Genomic DNA, 16891 nt, shown 5'->3' on the forward strand with positions numbered 1-16891 from the left:
GACTTCTCTCTCAGGATTTCTTCAACAGAATGAGCTGTAGGTCTAGGAAGGATTTCAGAAGATCAAGTTCAGTCTGTTTTTAAAACTGCAGGTGGGACAACTATGGCCAAATAGGCTATGAAGAAACATTCAGAATCTTTTTCTGTTTAAAGGAACATGGTGGGGAGGGGGGTGCGTTCTTAAAAGATAATACATTTATTTATTCACACTTGGATTGCATTTGTGATAAAATAAATGTCTAAAATCTTTAAAATGAAACACAGTAAGTACTTAGAAGATGAAGGGCTACACAGCAAACAGTCTTGAAGCATGACTTTCCTCGGGGACTTCTCTGCCTGGTTTTGTTTTCTTAGTCACACAACAAAAAACGCCTGGAGACTGCTCTTTCTTTAAAAAAATAAATAAATAAAGCAAGGAGTTTCTGGAGAAAGTTCCAGCCATGGTAAGGCCTGCAGGGCTCTGCTTTGCCCAACAATGACTGCTTGGTGACCCAGTCCTGTGACTTCTGAGCTGAGGAAATGTAGATGAAGAGAACCCAATGGATGCATTCAGACTCGCACAACCACACAGAACGCTGTTCTAACCCCCAGGCGAGTGTGTCAAACTGGGAAGGCTCAGGAAGCTAACAAAACTCACATGGTTGGGAACGGTTTTGCATGATGCTACCTCATGTTAGCATCCTTTTTTTTCCCTCCATCATCCCCTTCCACATCTCTATGAGGAATGCAGCCTTATCTCTCTTGTTCCCCACTCTACCCCTGCTAGGAATTGTGAATGGTTAGGCATATGCACTCAAACAGCATCAGCTGAATGAGTTACCTGCCAGAATGATACTAAGATCAACATAAATATATTAAGGAACAGAATGGAAAACTGACAAATTTTGAAGTTGGGACGCTGAACTTCAAAGAAACTAAACTTCGCATTTCTGATGAGGGCTTTAAACTCTGTGTCCAGAAATTAGAGTTCAAAGCTCACACTTCTTAGCTGTGAGGGACACTTAGATGGAAAAGTTTCAGAAGCCTGGAACATGCAATACCATGCTGCTGCTCTTCCTCCTGTTATTTCTTTCTTTAAAAAATATTTATTTATTTATTATTTTTGGCCATGCTGGGTCCTCACTGCCGCATGCTGGCTTTCTCTAGTTGTGGCTACTCTCTAGTTGCCACGCACAGACTTCTCATCGTGGCGGCTTCTTGGTGCAGAGCACAGGCGCTTCAGTGGTTGTGGCACACAGGCTTAGCTGCCCTGCAGCATGTGGGGATCTGCCCAGACCAGGGATGGACCCGATGCCCCCTGCACTGGCAGGAGGATAACCACTGGACCACCAGGGAAGTCCTATTATTTCCTTTTTTAAATGCATTATTACCTCTGTATAACTATGAGCCAGAACTTAAGAGAGGGGATGGCCATGTTGGGGAAAATATCTCGCATGCCTCAGTTTGTATGTAGACCTAGATTTGCTTTAACTTTGGATTTACATTGCTGTTTTCTTTTAGCTGTCTACTGCACACCCTCAGAAGGGTTTTTCCTGTCATATTGTTAACTTTCTAAAATAGTTGTAAATATGCATAATATAAAATTTATCATTTTAACCATTTTTAAGTATACAGTTCAGTGGCATTAAGTGAATTCACATTGCTGTACAACAATCACCATGAGCCATCACAGGACTCTTTCATCATCCCAAACTGACACTCTCTACCCATTAAATCATAACTCCCCCTTCCCTCCTCCCCTCAGTTCCTGGCAACTACCATTCTATTTTATGTCTCAATAAATTTGACTATTCTAGGCCCCGAATATAAGTGGAATCATACAGTAGTTTTCCTTTTAGGTTTGACTTATTTCAATTAGCATAATGTTTTCAAGGTTCATCCATGTAGCATGGTAAGAATTCCCTTCCTTTTTTAAGCCTGAATAATATTCCATTTTATGTATAGACTACGTTTTCTTTATCCATTCATCCACTGATGTTCTGTGGGTTGTTTCCCTCTTCGGCTATTATGAATAATACTGTTATGAACATTGGTGTACAAACATCTGTTCTATACCTTGCTTTCAATTTTTCTGAGTATATACAAATCAGTACCAATATACCAGGCTGGTATGCATCAGCTAGACATACCAGGAAAAAGCTCCTGACTTACACATGTCTCACTTAAGAACATCCCTGAATGCAAAACATAGTGGAATTCAGGAGTTGATCTTCTGCAGTTCCTAGAGGTCTCTGTTTGCCACCACTGTGATCATGAGGACTGTAGACTCTAACTTGTTATTAATCATAGGACAGCTAGAACTCACCTCTCACTTTCATCTTCCTTCTTTTTCTTGACACCAGAGCTATATGTGTGCCACGGTCACTGTGGCTAGCTGGCATCGTGTCAAGAGTTCCTGTTTTCACTAGAGGATTGAATTTCTTCAGAAGCAGAGGACTTTCAGTCGGAACACTGCATGACTCTGCAAACGGAAACAATGGTCTTTCACATCTGTTCAAGTAATCCTGTCCATTCCATCTTTTAGCTAACTCAAAATCAATCCTTCCTCCTTGCCTCCTCTGCCTTGAGGTCAAAAATTTCACCGAGACCACTGCAATGGGCTAAGTTAGTTTCTGCTACAGTCAGGATTTCTGCCCCACCCTTCATATTATATGGGAAATCCATCTTTTCCCAGCTTAATGTTAGTGTCACAGAGCCTTGAAATAACAATGTTCAAAGAACTTAACCATTCCAAGCCTCTGCTGAGTGGGACTGCAACAGAGCCATGTCTTCTTATTTCTAGTCTGATCTATACTTTTCTTACCAGTAGCTTTTTAAGTTTGCATGGCCCTTGTTTATTCAACGAATAAGAATGACTGTACTGATATCATACATGTATCAAGGGCAGCAACAGAAGGAAAGCAAGTTAAATGAATAAACTCCAAATCATTCCAGTACCCTTTCGTTATCTTAGTCAACACTGGTGTGGCACGTATTTTCTTTTTTTCTCTTCTCTCTCTCTCTTTTTTTTTAATGCACTGGCTTCTCATTGCAGTGGCTTCTCTTGTTGCAGAGCCCAGGCTGTAGGGCTTGTGGGCTTCAGTAGTTGTGGCTCCTGGGCTCTAGAGGACGGGTTCAGTAGTTGTGGTACATGGGTTTAGTTGCCCCATGGCATTGAGATTTTCCTGGACCAGGGATCGAATCCACTGCATTGGCAGGTGAACTCTTAACCACTGTACCACCAGGGAAGCCCTTTCTCTTCTCCCTTTTTGAGGATGGTGATCAAACTGAAGTAGTTAAGATACTTCTTGCTCAACTCATCCAGTTCTTTCTTCCTTCCGCTTCTTAACCACCATCTTCACCATTTTCAGAGGAACACTAAATGGGTTCCTGGATCCAATGCCGCAGTGGTTCACAGTTCTCTAGACACCAGCTTGGCGTCCTACAATTTAGCTCAATTCTAAGTTGGCTCCGTGGTAAAGAATCCACCTGCCAATGCAGGAGACTCAAGAGACAGGGGTTTAATCCCTGGGTTGGGAAGATCCCCTGGAGGAGGAATTGGCAACTCACTCCAGTATTTTTGCCTGGAGAATCCTATGGACAGAGGAGCCTGACAGGCTACAGTCAGTGGGGTCACAGCGTCAGATGCAACGGAAGCAACAAAACAACAACACAACACTATAAACCCGAAGACAGCACAGGTTAATCTCACAGGTAAAAGAGTCTGTCCTAAAAGACCACCCCCAAGCCTTCAGATGCCAGTCACAGGCCCACATGATCACCTGTGCTTCTGATCAATCTGCTATAAATTAGAGGTTCCAAAGTCCCCCTTTCTTGGACTTCAGATGCTAGTTGTAAGTCCATATTGTTACCTGTTCCTCTGACCAACTGGCTATAAATCAGAGATTTCCACAACCCCCTTCTCAGGTTTGATTAATTTGCTAGAGCAGTTCACAAAACCAAGAGAAACTTTTTACTTACTGAATCATCAGTTTATTATAAAAAGATATAACTAGGAACAACCAGGTAGAACAGATGCGCAGGGCAAGGTACAGGGAGAGGATGCTGAGTTTCCATGCCCTCTCTGGCCACATCACTCTCCCAGCATCTCCACGTATTCACCCACCCAGAAGCTCTCTGAATCCCTCCTCTCGGGCTTTTATGAAGGCTTCATTATAGGCTTAATTGATGAAAGTCACTGGCCATTGATGACTGAACTCAATCTGCAGCCGCTAGTTCCTACCCACCTCCCTGGAGGCGGAGAGTGAAGAGTGAGGGTAGGACCAAAAGTGTCAATCCTTTAATCCCAGGGTTGGTTCCCTTGGTAACAAGCCCCCATCCTTAGGTGCTTTTTTTAAAAAAAATTAACACAAACTCAGTAGTGGTGGAAAGAAGCCTGTACTGAATAACAAGGCATCTGTTTCACCTCTAAGGCACAGAAGCCATTTTAAGAAGTGAGGACAAGAGAACAAAAACTATAACAAAAGATGCTCTTATCGCTCTTACTGCTCAGGAAATTCCAAGGATTTTGAGAACTATGAGCCAGGAACTCAGGTTGAAGATCATATATATGTGAGAAATACATTTTGGTCACCTGAATGTGGCCAAATACATATTTCTCGTTAAGTCACAACATCTAAGGGCTCTTCACATGTTCCGCACATTTAAATCTCAGGATGCAACTGTGACACAGCACTTGATTTCTGCATGTTTGGAGAAGGTTCTTGGTTCTTCCTTCACAATCACGAGCTACCACTCTCATCACCCTTTCCTATAATTTCCCCACCAAAACATCTTCCACCGCCACCAATAAATCAGTTGTAAGCAGTCTTGAGTTATTCTTTAGAACAAGGCAAAAGTATATGTTAACTTAGAATTCAGATGTCATTTGTCCCAGTTTGCCTAGGGCAGTACCAGTTTATGCCTACTGCCCTGCACAATTTTTAAATGAGCTTCCGTTTTTACTCTAAAAAAAAAAAGTCCCAGTTTGGAGGATAAATTATATGTTTGCCCTACTTAAAAATACACCTTGCTTTCCCAGTAAAATGCTTTTCGGGTGACATGGTGCTTTTGCCCACATCACTGCACTTCAGTTGCACAACAACTCTGCAAAGTAGGAAGGGAAATATTTTATCTCTGTTAATTAAATGAAGTAGCCGAGGCTGACTTCAGTAGTGAACTGTCCGAGGTCACACACTCAGTGACAGAATCAGGACTCCTGCTGATTACAAGTTCAATATTGTTCAGCTGTGGACCACTTTGTGCAAGTATCTAAGTAAAGACAAACCTCATCCAGCTTGCATTTGGACCTAGGACAGTTTAGACAGCTCCATCCTTGCCCAGAGACTCTCCTTTTCACATCTGAAGCAAGCAAAGAGATGAAAAAAGAATTATGGAAACATAGAGGCTATTCGGAGATGGCAATGGCACCCCACCCCAGTACTCTTGCCTGGAAAATCCCATGGATGGAGGAGCCTGGTAGGCTGCAGTCCATAGGGTCACTTTGAGTCAGACACGACTGAGCAACTTCACTTTTACTTTTTACTTTCATGCATTGGAGAAGGAAATGGCAACCCACTCCAGTGTCCTTGCCTGGAGAATCCCAGGGACGGGGGAGCCTAGTAGGCTGCTGTCTATGGGGTCACACAGAGTCGGACACGACTGAAGCGACTTAGCAGCAGCATAGAGGCTATTAGTGAATCCTGGGGCCAAATGACATAAATCTCTGATTTTACCAGGTGCAGTTACATCAGGTTGTTGGATTTTTTTCCCCCCTAACCAAATGACAATAGGAAGGAAAGAAAGGAGGGAGGAGGGAGGAAATGAAGAAGGAAGAGAAATGGACAGACGGAAAGACAAAGACAATGAAGATCAACAATGAATGCCTACAGTTACAAAAAGCAACAACAAACAAATGGGTTCTGCCCCAGTCTTACAGATACATTTTCCCCATAGTTACGTACTATTTTTTTTTATAACCCCAATCCAGTAAAATTTGACATTCCTTGGGTAAGCGGCAAAGCCATATACAAAAGAGGGAAAACCCATGATCCTTCAGACAGGCACAGTGCTTGGCAAGGTCTTCAGGGTGTGCTGCTACTGCTGAATGCCGCGCCACACGGAAAAATAAATGCACTCTGCTCTAACCTCCCCAACAGCCGCCCCAGGAGAAGGTTACAGGACACGCGGGGGTCCCAGCCTCCCTTCGCAATGACAGAAAGGGGTCCAGCGTGCGTGGGAAGGATGACTCCAAGTCGCTGGCCAGTCTAGCTGGACCGCAGCAGAGGAGTGGACGCCTCCGGCTCTGTCCCGGGCACCGCAGCCTAACCTGGAGGCGGCCGGCCTCGCGCAAGGGAAGCTGAAGGTGAGAGGGCAGCGGAGGACGAGCGCGGCTCCGGGAGAGGGGAGGGCCCACGCGCACATGCGCAGTAACCGGATTGCCGCGGGCCGGAAGAGCAGAACAGCAGAGCCGCGGCGGCAGGCTACAGACGCCGCTGTGACCGCGGAGAGAGCGCGGGCCGGCGATGCGGCCCCTGGATGATACTGGGGCGGCTAAGCGGCAGGACTCAGGGCTGCCGCTGATGGACATCCGGACCCCGAGCTCCAGGCAGGAGCCGGCGGCTGCCGAGGTAGTGGAGACGCCCGGCCCCGGAGGGTGCTGGCAGTGCCCTTCCTCGCCGTGCGGCTCGCGTGCCCAGCAGGGTGAGTGCGGGGCGCGGACCCTGGTGCGGGTCTCGCCCTTGGGGGAACCAAGAGGGCGCCAGTGGGTGGGAATCCCCGCAGCCGCGGGCTGGGGGCTGCGCATGGTGGACCGCGCCTCTCCTTCCCACCCTGCTGGAAGCTCCGGAACATCCTCGCGCTGTCACCTGCGGGCGGGGGTGCGGGCTGGAAAGAAGAAGCCCCCTGCGTCCCAGTCGGCGGAAAGACCGGAGAAAGTTTCTGATTGGTTTGGAACCCATTTGGGTTTCTGAAACTGTTCCTATAATTAAAGTGTTGCGGGCAGGATCGTGGAGTCCGATTGCCGTTCGGTGCGCCCTGCCGGAGGTTGGGGGTCAGCGAGAAAGGCCATCACGAAGCGGGCCGAGGTTGGGAGGAAGCCAACCAAGAAAACTGATCTCGATGTTAAACGGTGTTCCTCGAAGAGGAAGCTGAAAAGCATCGAGTCTAGAAAAAAATGTTTGTCTCAGTCTTAAGACTCTTGGGAAGGCAAAGTTGAGTGGGACCACTGGTTCTTAACCTTTTTTGAGTTACAAGGAATTTTTAGCAACTGAGGCAAAATGAGACAAAAGCACAATCTCACATACCTGGGTAAGAGGTTCACGAGCCACCTACAAGGCCAGGGACACTGTTCAATGTCTTCCTTCCACAAATGATGAAATCGAGGGCCTGGAAAGTGAGGGCTTTGGCAAGATTTTGTTCGGTTTGCTTTTTCTCCGAAGATCTGGCATGTTTGGAAAAGACACTCCACAGGTCTGGGCAGCAACGGGCATAGGATACCAGTTTGCTAGAGACCCAGCCCAGGGCCCTTTCTCCCAGCCCCAGGCACATTCCTCCTTGAACTTCACCACCCAATTGAAGCAGCTTCTTCCAAGAAAAGAGAAACAGGCAAATCTCCTTTCAAGACAAAGTTACACAGTCTGCACCACCTCATCCTCTAGGTCACCTCCCCTAGTGTGACCTGGAATTTCCATGCTGTTTAGCCAACCCCACTGTTCCCTTCTATTTGTGTGCACTTTCTCAAGACTCACAAAGTTCACAAACTTTATAGAGAGACAAACCCCAGGGAGATGGTTCTTGCTCCATTTTCATCCTAAATGCTAAAAGAAATGATCAGGCTTCTGATTATTTATGTAGGGGTTCCCTTCAGCTGAGTGGACCAGAGATGCAGCTTTGAAGGGTCAGATTCTTGCCTTAATATCCTAGGCCTGAATGTTGTTCTGATGGACTGCTGAGTTAGTCCTTGCAAGCTCTTAAGTGATTCCTCTGTTTGTGAATCAAAGAGGAATATTTCAGGCAGCACGTGGCAAAACCTATGTAAGCAATTGCACCTAAGAATCTTGAGGGAGTCTTTTAATTTCAAAGAAAGTTGCTAATAATAAGACTTAGAAATACTTATTATAAGGTAACCAGCTAATATTCCAAAAAAGGGAGTGCCACAGAAACACTTTAAACCTCTGTACTGTGGTCACTGAACTTTGTGACAGCATCATTTTAGCCTCTTAACCCAACTGCTTATCTCAAGAAAGTTCATTTTCAAGTTGAGGCTGAAACTGTTACCCATTTTTCTTACATTCTTGGATAACCTTCACAGACAGCATCTAGCTATCCTAAGACATCTGTTTATTTTCATGAGGGACAGTGTGAGTCTTAGACTGAAGCAAGGAGAAGTTGTCTTAAGTCTGTGCCTCTCATTCTCCTGGAAGAAGTGAGTTCCTTAGGGTAGCAGTGGCCCTGAAACCAGCAGAGCTTTTTACAGTGCCCAAGATCCTGTTTCAGTGGGTCTCAGGTAGGGCTGGGATGGAAATTTTAAAAGTTCCTAAGTTGATTCTAAATCCCAACTGGGTAGTGAATCACTAGTTTAAAGCAGAGAATAGAGAAATTGAGCAACTTTTCAGTTTTCTTCCGACTCAGGAAATTACACTGTTGCCACTTAAGTTGAATTATTTCGAGTTACCAGATTATTAGATACGCTTGCATGGAGTATGATCGCGGAAACATATACGTAAGCAAATGCCTCTTTGGATTATGTTACTCTCTTGTTCATTTCCTTTGACAGAACTGAAATTATTGTTCTGTAAGAGACTGAAGTTTGCCAGGCCTCAGCCTCACAACAAATAATCAAGTTCAGCCAGGCCTTGAAACTTAAAGTTTTAAAAGAGTTAAAATATCATAAGTTTAAATATTCCTTGAGAAAAATGTAAAAGTTTAGGTTGGAGAAGATCCTTGAAGTACAGACCAAGATGTTTTCTGTCCTTGATCTTCCCACTCTGTTCTCTTCTGTCTGAGGGTATAGGTTCTATGTAAGGATTAGGTTTCTTCTTAGAAAAACTATTTTATTTGGACCTGAATTCTGAAATTTCAGAAGCTGACCTCTAAGGCTCTAAGACATGTACTTTGTGGTGCTTAACCTTCTAAAGCTTCCTTCTCATGGACTGAGTGGATATGTACCGTTTGGTTCCTGCAGTATCTGAGCACACAGATACAGAATAGAATGGAGGATTCTGGTATTTATAACAGATAACCTATTACATGGTGACTGCTAGCTCCAGGTCATTCCCTTCAGCTGTACACCTTGAACAGGAAAAGGTGGAGGCCTCTGACCAGAATAGTGTCTTTTACTACAAAGGTCAGGCTGTAATGTACGCCCAGGAGGGTTGTGCATCATCATAGTTTGGTCCCACTTTGCAAATTGTTTATCACTATGGGCAAAAGTATCTAGTTAACATGTGGATGTTGAAATGTATTAGCTGATGTTTGTGTTTATCAGAAAAGGGCATTAAGACAAACAAACAAACATTGTGCAGTACTGGTTTATGGCTGAGTAACCCACTGTAAATTCCTAGATTGGAATGATAATCTTGCTTTACTGCATGTGCCTACACACCCTTCATCTCTGCTATGCTCATAACTAACAAGGGCCGTACTGTATTTCCATCCTATTCTCTCCTTGGGTTTTTTTTGTGTTAGTTTTTTAAAAAACTATTCTTCAGTGTGTGGCCTGTCTTTTAAGGAGTTCTCTGCTTACCCTGTTGCATTTTGCTCTCCTCTGAATGACCAGGATGAGATTGAAAGCGCACTCTACTCCTCTCTTAGACAGCTGTGTAAGACAGAGGCAGTGGCTGCTCCTAATGACCTTCATTAATGGATTGAATACTTGATGCCCTGGAGGAAACAGAAGTTTTCTGGTTAAGATCAAGCCAAGAATTAGATGGCAGTTCTTTTTCTTCTTTTTTTAAAAACTTTAAGCACTTTGGGGTCACAGGGATAAATAACCTAGCTCCTGCTGTCAAAAAGTTGTGTTCTAAATGGAAAATAAGTTGTAAATCATGAAAACTTAAATATCTGCTTGCATGTGTGCTAAGTCGCTTCAGTCATGACTGACTCTTCATGACCCTATGGACTGTAGCCCACCAGGCTCCTCTGTCCATGGGATTCTCCAGGCAACAGTACTGGAATAGGTTGCCATGCCCGCCTCCAAGAGATCTTCCTGACCCAGGGATCGAACCCTTGTCTCTTATGTCTCCTGCATTGGCAGGCAGATTCTTTACCACTAGCGCCAGCTGTTCAAAATAACTAAACAGAGAGCCTTCTCAGATTATGCTTTTGCCTGTGGTGTTAGACTATGCATCTTATATTATTTAAAAAACCCGCTAGGTTTTCTCACATTATTTCCTTCAGCAAATATTTATTCAGTGTCTTCCATGGGCCAGGCCCGAATACCGCACCTGAGCTCTCAGCCCTAGAGGAGCTCACAGGCTTGTGGGGGAAGCCACATAATCAACAAGTAGCCACATCACACAGTTCGGACCTGTTTTCCAGAAAAGAACACATTCTGTCTAAAGCTGAGTTCACCAAGGAGATGATATAAAATATCACTTGGAAGCATTTTTCTCTCACCATCTTGATAAACATTTCTTAAAGATTTCTTTCACCATCTTGGTAAGCTTGTACTTTTTTTTTTGACTTCCAAGTGAGGGAAGAGTCTTCAGTGAGCCAGAGAAATCCATTTGATAGTGTGAACTGCAGTTGAAAATGTAGGCTTAAATTGTTGCCCTTTACCTGTGGTTCTCTATTCTTGGTGGGGAAAATGGTTCAGGCCCAGAGAATGGGTATTATTTAGGAGGTAATATTTGTGTCCTGTTAGTCATCAATGTCATTCCAGTTTTCTCAGTATCTAAGTAAAAGTGATAAAACATGGAAGCAAGGACTAATCGGAATTTAATCTTTTTCAGAAGCTGAGAAGAAAGCACCCTGTCCTGGACTTGGCTTGTTTTACACATTACTGTCTGCGTTCCTTTTATCAGTGGGCTCCTTATTTGTTAAAAAAGTGCAAGACATCCACGCTATAGAAATTAGTGCTTTCCGATGTGTGTTCCAAATGCTAATCATTATCCCTTGCATAATATACAGAAAGTAAGTATTTCTTACCTGCCAAGTAGAAAGTATTAATAAATGTTTGTAAATCTTTTGACCTGCTTGATTCATCTACTCTCCAGCATCTGCTTTATCACTCTCATAGATTTACCAGTCCTCATACCCTTTGGCTCAGATTAATGAAAAGTCACAAGGATCCACCCATAGAAGTTGCTCTCATAAGCACAAACCACATGCCCAATAAAGGAGGGGAAAGAGATTCAGTTATTCACCAGCCCCTATTTTGAGAACAACGCTTTCCTTGTACAATTCCCCCCATCTTGTACCACCCTCCCTCTTTCCTTTGGCATAACTAGTATTTGGAAGAGAAAAGTAAACGAGAGGAAATAGTAGTATCTCCTGGTGTCAGAGGTTTCTTTAAGTATAACAGGCTGTTCTCCAAACAGGGCAGACAGAAAGTTACAATAATAATATTTCGATCTTCCCACTAGGGTGCCGTGGGAAAGATGTAAGGAGAGCTTAAGAAAGGCTTTTTGTAAAAAAAAATTTAAATAATTACTTTATTGCCAAAAAATGCTGACCATCATCTGAGCCTTCAGCAAGTCCTAATCTTTTCACTGGTGAAGGGTCTTCCTTCATGTTGATGACTGCTGACTGTGCGGGGTGGTAGTTGCTAAAGGTCAAAGTGACTGTGGCAATTTCTTAAAGTAAGACAGCAGTGAAGTTTGCCACATCAGCTGACTCTTTGAGAAAGGCCTTTTTAACTCCTTTCTTGTTCGGTGTCCTCATCTGCAAACTGGAGGGAATGATACCCTTTGTCCTCTACCCTATACGAAAATTGTGTTCCCCATCCTTACTGTCTTCTCCCCGGCCAGCCTCTCTTCCCCTTCCACGTGGACCCCATCCACACACCCTCCCCAGGTTAAAATTATGGCTCACCCACACTCTTATAACCTCTGCACACCCCTGTGTACTTAGACACCTGGGAGGAGGGACTGTTGGCTTCCTGGTGGCAGTTTGCCTCTTTGTCTCTTTGGGTAAAGATGCTTTAACTCCAGATTAAAAGCTTCAGTCACTTGCTACCGAAGTCTCCTTGTATCTATAACTCAGCACAGATTTATTTAGAATTGTTTCACTCCTTATCCCAAGTTTTTGGTGAAAAAGGTGAAAATCCAGTAAGAGCAAAAATATTGTCAGAAATTCCCGTGTCGGTGTGGACAAGTCACAGTATTTTAGGAAATGATGGTGGGTACGACTTAAGAAATGCTGAAGGGTGGCAACACACCATTGATGTGAATACAATCATGCTCTCCATTTTGGAATAAAAGTACTGGGAGGAAGGCACTTAGAAAAATTTTCTTACATTGTTGGCACTAATCTGTTTTGACCCCTTTTACGTTTCACTATCATGGAAAAAACTCAGCTTCTCAAAGTATGGACCAAAGGTGACCACACTTTCATTTCTAACTCCAGAGACCCAGGGGTCCCTATATCAAGCCTAGATGCTGTTCTAAAAAGGCCAGCTCTGTAACAGACCAGTGAGCTGCACCTAGGCAGGAACTTACACAGTACCCTGCTTTGTAAATATTTAATTAAAAAGCATTTGAGCAGCAGTTACTATACTTATCCAGATGCTACAGTTTCTTTTCCAGTGTATTTTAACTCTTTTCCTAAGAACAGTGAAAAGTTGTCTCATTCTCAGTAGCTAAAATAAACTTTAGCATTGCTTTAGCTTTAACAGAAAAAACTCATTAAGACTGCAAATGCACACTTGCATTCCCAAGTTTTCTTATATAGGGCAGCTAAATAATGAAATTGTACCTATTATAAAAATAACACTTTTTCATTGTAAAAAGTTTGGAGAAAATAAATATAAAGAAGAAAAATTACCTATGAGTCCACCTGTTTAGGGTATAACCACAATGAACATTTCAGTATATTTTCCTTTTTGTCTTTTTTTAAAAGCATATATTAATACAGAGGGAAAATACTATATTTGCTGAATTATAATTATACTATTTATGTCTTATTTTTGCTTGTACTGTGAACACTTTAATGTCATTAGTTATACTTAGGAAACACTTTGTAAAAGGTATATTATAATAGTGTAGACATAATTAATATACCATTTCCTTGTTTTTGAAAGTAAAGACTTTTAAGATAATGTTTAAGAATGTAATTTGAAAACAAATGTCAAGTCCATTTAATATTCATTCGTTCCTTTGAATTTACAGAACTGGGTTTATAGGCCCCAAAGGTCAACGAATCTACCTGCTCCTCAGAGGAGTCCTTGGTTCTAACGCCATGATCCTTTTGTACTATGCCTACCAGCTGACGTCTCTCGCAGATGCCACAGTTATCTCCTTTAGCTGCCCGGTGTTCACCTCTATAATTGCTTGCATATTTCTCAAGGAAAAATACAGCCCCTGGGACGCCCTCTTCACAGCCTTCACCATCACTGGAGTGATACTGATCGTGAGGCCACCATTTTTGTTCGGTTCCGAAGTCGTGGAGACGGATAAAGACTATTCATTTCACGTGAAGGGCGCTTTGGTGGCCCTTGCTCACGCTGTGTTAGCTGCCATGACTCTGGTTATCCTCAGAAAAATAGGGACATCTGTGGACTACATATTGAGCATTTGGTATTATGTAATCTTTGGCCTCATCGAGTGTGTCATCGTCCTTTTTATTTTAGGAGAATGGCGTCTTCCGCACTGTGGGTTGGACAGGCTATTTCTCATACTAATTGGGATGTTTGGTGTGGGAGGTCAGATGTTTCTGGCAAAAGCCCTTCAGATAGAAAAGGCAGGGCCAGTAGCATTAATGAAGACCATGGACGTGGTCTTTGCCTTTATCTTTCAGATCATTTTCTTTAATGACATGCCGTCATGGTGGACAGTGGGTGGCTCCCTATGCGTAATAGCTAGTAGTGCTGGAGCAGCCATTCGTAAATGGTGCCAGAGTACCAAATAAAGCATCACTGCCGAAATGTGTATTTTTTTAAAGTACACCGTCACCCAGTTTAGACATACAGTGGACACACACACACACACACCTGGAAAATCTGCATTTACTTCATTGATTATATTTAATACATTTCATAAAGTATCATCTTTAATTAGTTGAGAATAAGCCAGTCAGTTGGGTGTAGGAGTGATTTCTTTGGTCAATTATTTTTTGGTTTTGGCTTTTTGTTGTTGGGGTGGCATTGGTAGGCGTTGGTAAGAGGATAGATCATTCGTTGAAGAAAAACTGCACAATTTTTGACTCTAAGTATAAATTATGTAATTTTTAGAAGTGTATTTTTGGTATTGATGGGATATAGATGGGAGGAAACTTTAGATTCTCTTTCAGCAGTGTAGAGGCTGAAAAACTTACTGATAATAATGCTGCTATATAGTTAGTCTTATGCTGAGAATTCATTTGAAATGTAATCCCATTTAGGAGGCCAAAGCTGAAACTTGGAGTAGGTGCCTACTTAATGGTATTAATAAAACAAATGAATTAGCCTTATTTTCAAGGCTTTTATAAACAATTGTCATTCTTTTAACCCGTATTTGTGCCTTTTCACTTTAATGCTAAAGCTTTTATGCATAAACTTAAAAAAAAAAAATCTTCCCATCACCAAATCTGGCTACCAGTTTTCTGTTTTAGTGGCATTAGCAACTGTAGCTACATTCTGTAATTATAATTGTCCTCTGTTTTTTTTTTTGAAACACCCCTAAATTTTTCTTAACCTTAAAAGATTTTAGGTGTTTAAAAATCATAAGAAAGAAATCTTGGCATGACCAGTATGCACATTTCCATTCTGAAGTGTTTTCCCTATAATAGAAATGTGATTTTCTTATAAATTTTCTTTGAATTTATGGTGTGATGCCAAATAAAATTTTCTCAGGGTTTTATTCACTTGAACCATAGGAAACTGATGAGATTTTACCTTTTCAACTTACAAAAACCATGGTTGCTTATGGTTCACCTTATTAAGATACCTCTCTTACTTTCTAACCCAAATACTTAAGGGACTTTGGAGTATATTTTTTTAAATTACTTTTTAAAATATAGTAATCCTAGTAAACTTATTTTTATAGTCTTTTTCCCTTATGGAATTTTATATAATAATGCTTCATGTTATATATTAAATGTAAAGACCTGTGAATCCACAATTAATTGAGTTTTGTAATTTCTTGAAAAAAAAAATCACTGTTAAATTCTAGTATATCAGTATGATCTTAAGTGTCAGTGCTGAACCATGATACTAACCTCATGAGTTCAAACAACACATTTTATGTCTGGAATTTCATCAGGCCAGTATTCTGTAGTTAAAGAGAGAATGTAATATTTAGGAGAACTTGAGAGGTTAATCAGGAAATAGAGAGTACATACTAATGGTTCTTTGTCACAGTGAACCCTTTATTGGTGGGGCTTCAGCTCTTACTGTATCAGACCTAGCATCTGTTATTTTAAGCCTACAGATTTGAAGGCTTATAGGCTCTTTCCCATTGTTTCATCATAAATCTGCCAAAGTAAGAAAGAACTTGGCTTCCGAGGTTTATGCCATGGTGAGAAACGATCTTTTCCAGTAGTTCCCAGAGGAAATTTTTGGCTTGCTGATCTTCCCAAGTGCTTCCCACCAGACAAATCCTAAATGAAGTCTATTTAGGAGAGTCACACTATTATTATAACTTTAGCCTATTCTGCAGTATTCAGGTTTAAAGTTGCAGAACCATCATTTTGCAAGTATGTTAGATAATTATAGACTTGGAGCTTCTTAAGGCTCAAAGGTTAGAAATCCTCTTGTAGGAGACATACTCCATGGTTAGGGATGCTAGGAAGGGGACCTGCCAAAGATGGGTTTCCATGGTCTTATTTATCCCTCCTTTAGTTCCAAGGTAAAGTATGGAAAGTAAACCACTGCTTGAGATATCTAACGTTAATAAACTCTCAGGGATGCCTCTCCTGGTTCTCTACCTTGCACAATAAAAGAACCTATGGGACCTTGAAAGTTACATCCCTCTGGGCCTGTACATTTCAACGAAGTGGTTTAAGTGCTTGAATGTCACAATATATGACCAAAGTTGGAGAAAATGTTTCTTCTCCTGACTTTTACAGGGTGTGATTCTTAAGCACTTTTATAATGTCCGAGTTATATACAAGGATATGTATTGTAACAATTGTGGGTGTGTATATTTTGCAAAGACATCAGTTCCTGTATCTTGAAAAGGAAACTATTTTCATAAACTGCTTCTATTTTATAATTACTAATAAAATTAATATGAAAGAAAACTATATTTTGGTTTTAATGATTGTAGCATATGCTTAGTTAATATAACTTCTTTTTTTAATCCATGTGCATCAAAATGTATTTATTAAAGAGACTGACCTCTAGCCATTTGTGATTTAGACTCAAGTTTCAAACTATTTGTCTCTTTGATACTGTCGCATCAAATCTAATGTCTCAAATCTTATGTTCAAGTGAGGCCTTCATTGTTCTAGTTTCTCAGATCTTGAAGCAGTTTCTGTTCCAGCAGCTAATCTGTTACTAAGTCTTGGAGTGCTTTGTCTTCTTACTGTCTCATGAATTCTTCATCCTTTGCACTGCTGCTGTCTTAGTCCAAGACTTATCAGCTCACACCTGAATTACCACAACAGTATCTTGGGTCTCTGCTTCTAGACTCTTTATTCCACTCAGATCCTTGTTCCACTGCCAGATTAATCTGCCTAAGGCCCTGCTTTCATTGTTACTCTGGTTTGCATGAAGGCATAACAATGCTTTTTTATATACCACATCACATTCAAATTATTCATCTGATCCTATTCCT

The 16891-nt window shown here is 41.8% G+C and overlaps 1 protein-coding gene across 2 annotated transcripts; it reads left to right on the top strand.

Annotated features, from left to right (window-relative positions):
* Nucleotides 1–6396: 6396 nt before the first annotated feature.
* Nucleotides 6397–16355, top strand: SLC35G1 (solute carrier family 35 member G1). 2 transcript variants are annotated; one of them, XM_006053595.4, is made up of 3 exons: nt 6397–6680; nt 10934–11111; nt 13307–16355. In XM_006053595.4, the coding sequence occupies exons 1-3, from the start codon at nt 6503–6505 to the stop codon at nt 14043–14045; spliced, it is 1095 nt and encodes a 364-aa protein (XP_006053657.1). In that variant the 5' UTR covers nt 6397–6502; the 3' UTR covers nt 14046–16355. The 2 variants fall into 2 exon arrangements, with proteins under 2 accessions (XP_006053657.1, XP_006053656.1); XM_006053594.4 differs by having other exon boundaries at nt 6399–6680; nt 10931–11111.
* Nucleotides 16356–16891: the final 536 nt, after the last annotated feature.

This window comes from Bubalus bubalis, chromosome 23 (assembly GCF_019923935.1).
Source record: "Bubalus bubalis isolate 160015118507 breed Murrah chromosome 23, NDDB_SH_1, whole genome shotgun sequence".
In the NCBI taxonomy this organism is placed as follows: domain Eukaryota; kingdom Metazoa; phylum Chordata; class Mammalia; order Artiodactyla; family Bovidae; genus Bubalus; species Bubalus bubalis.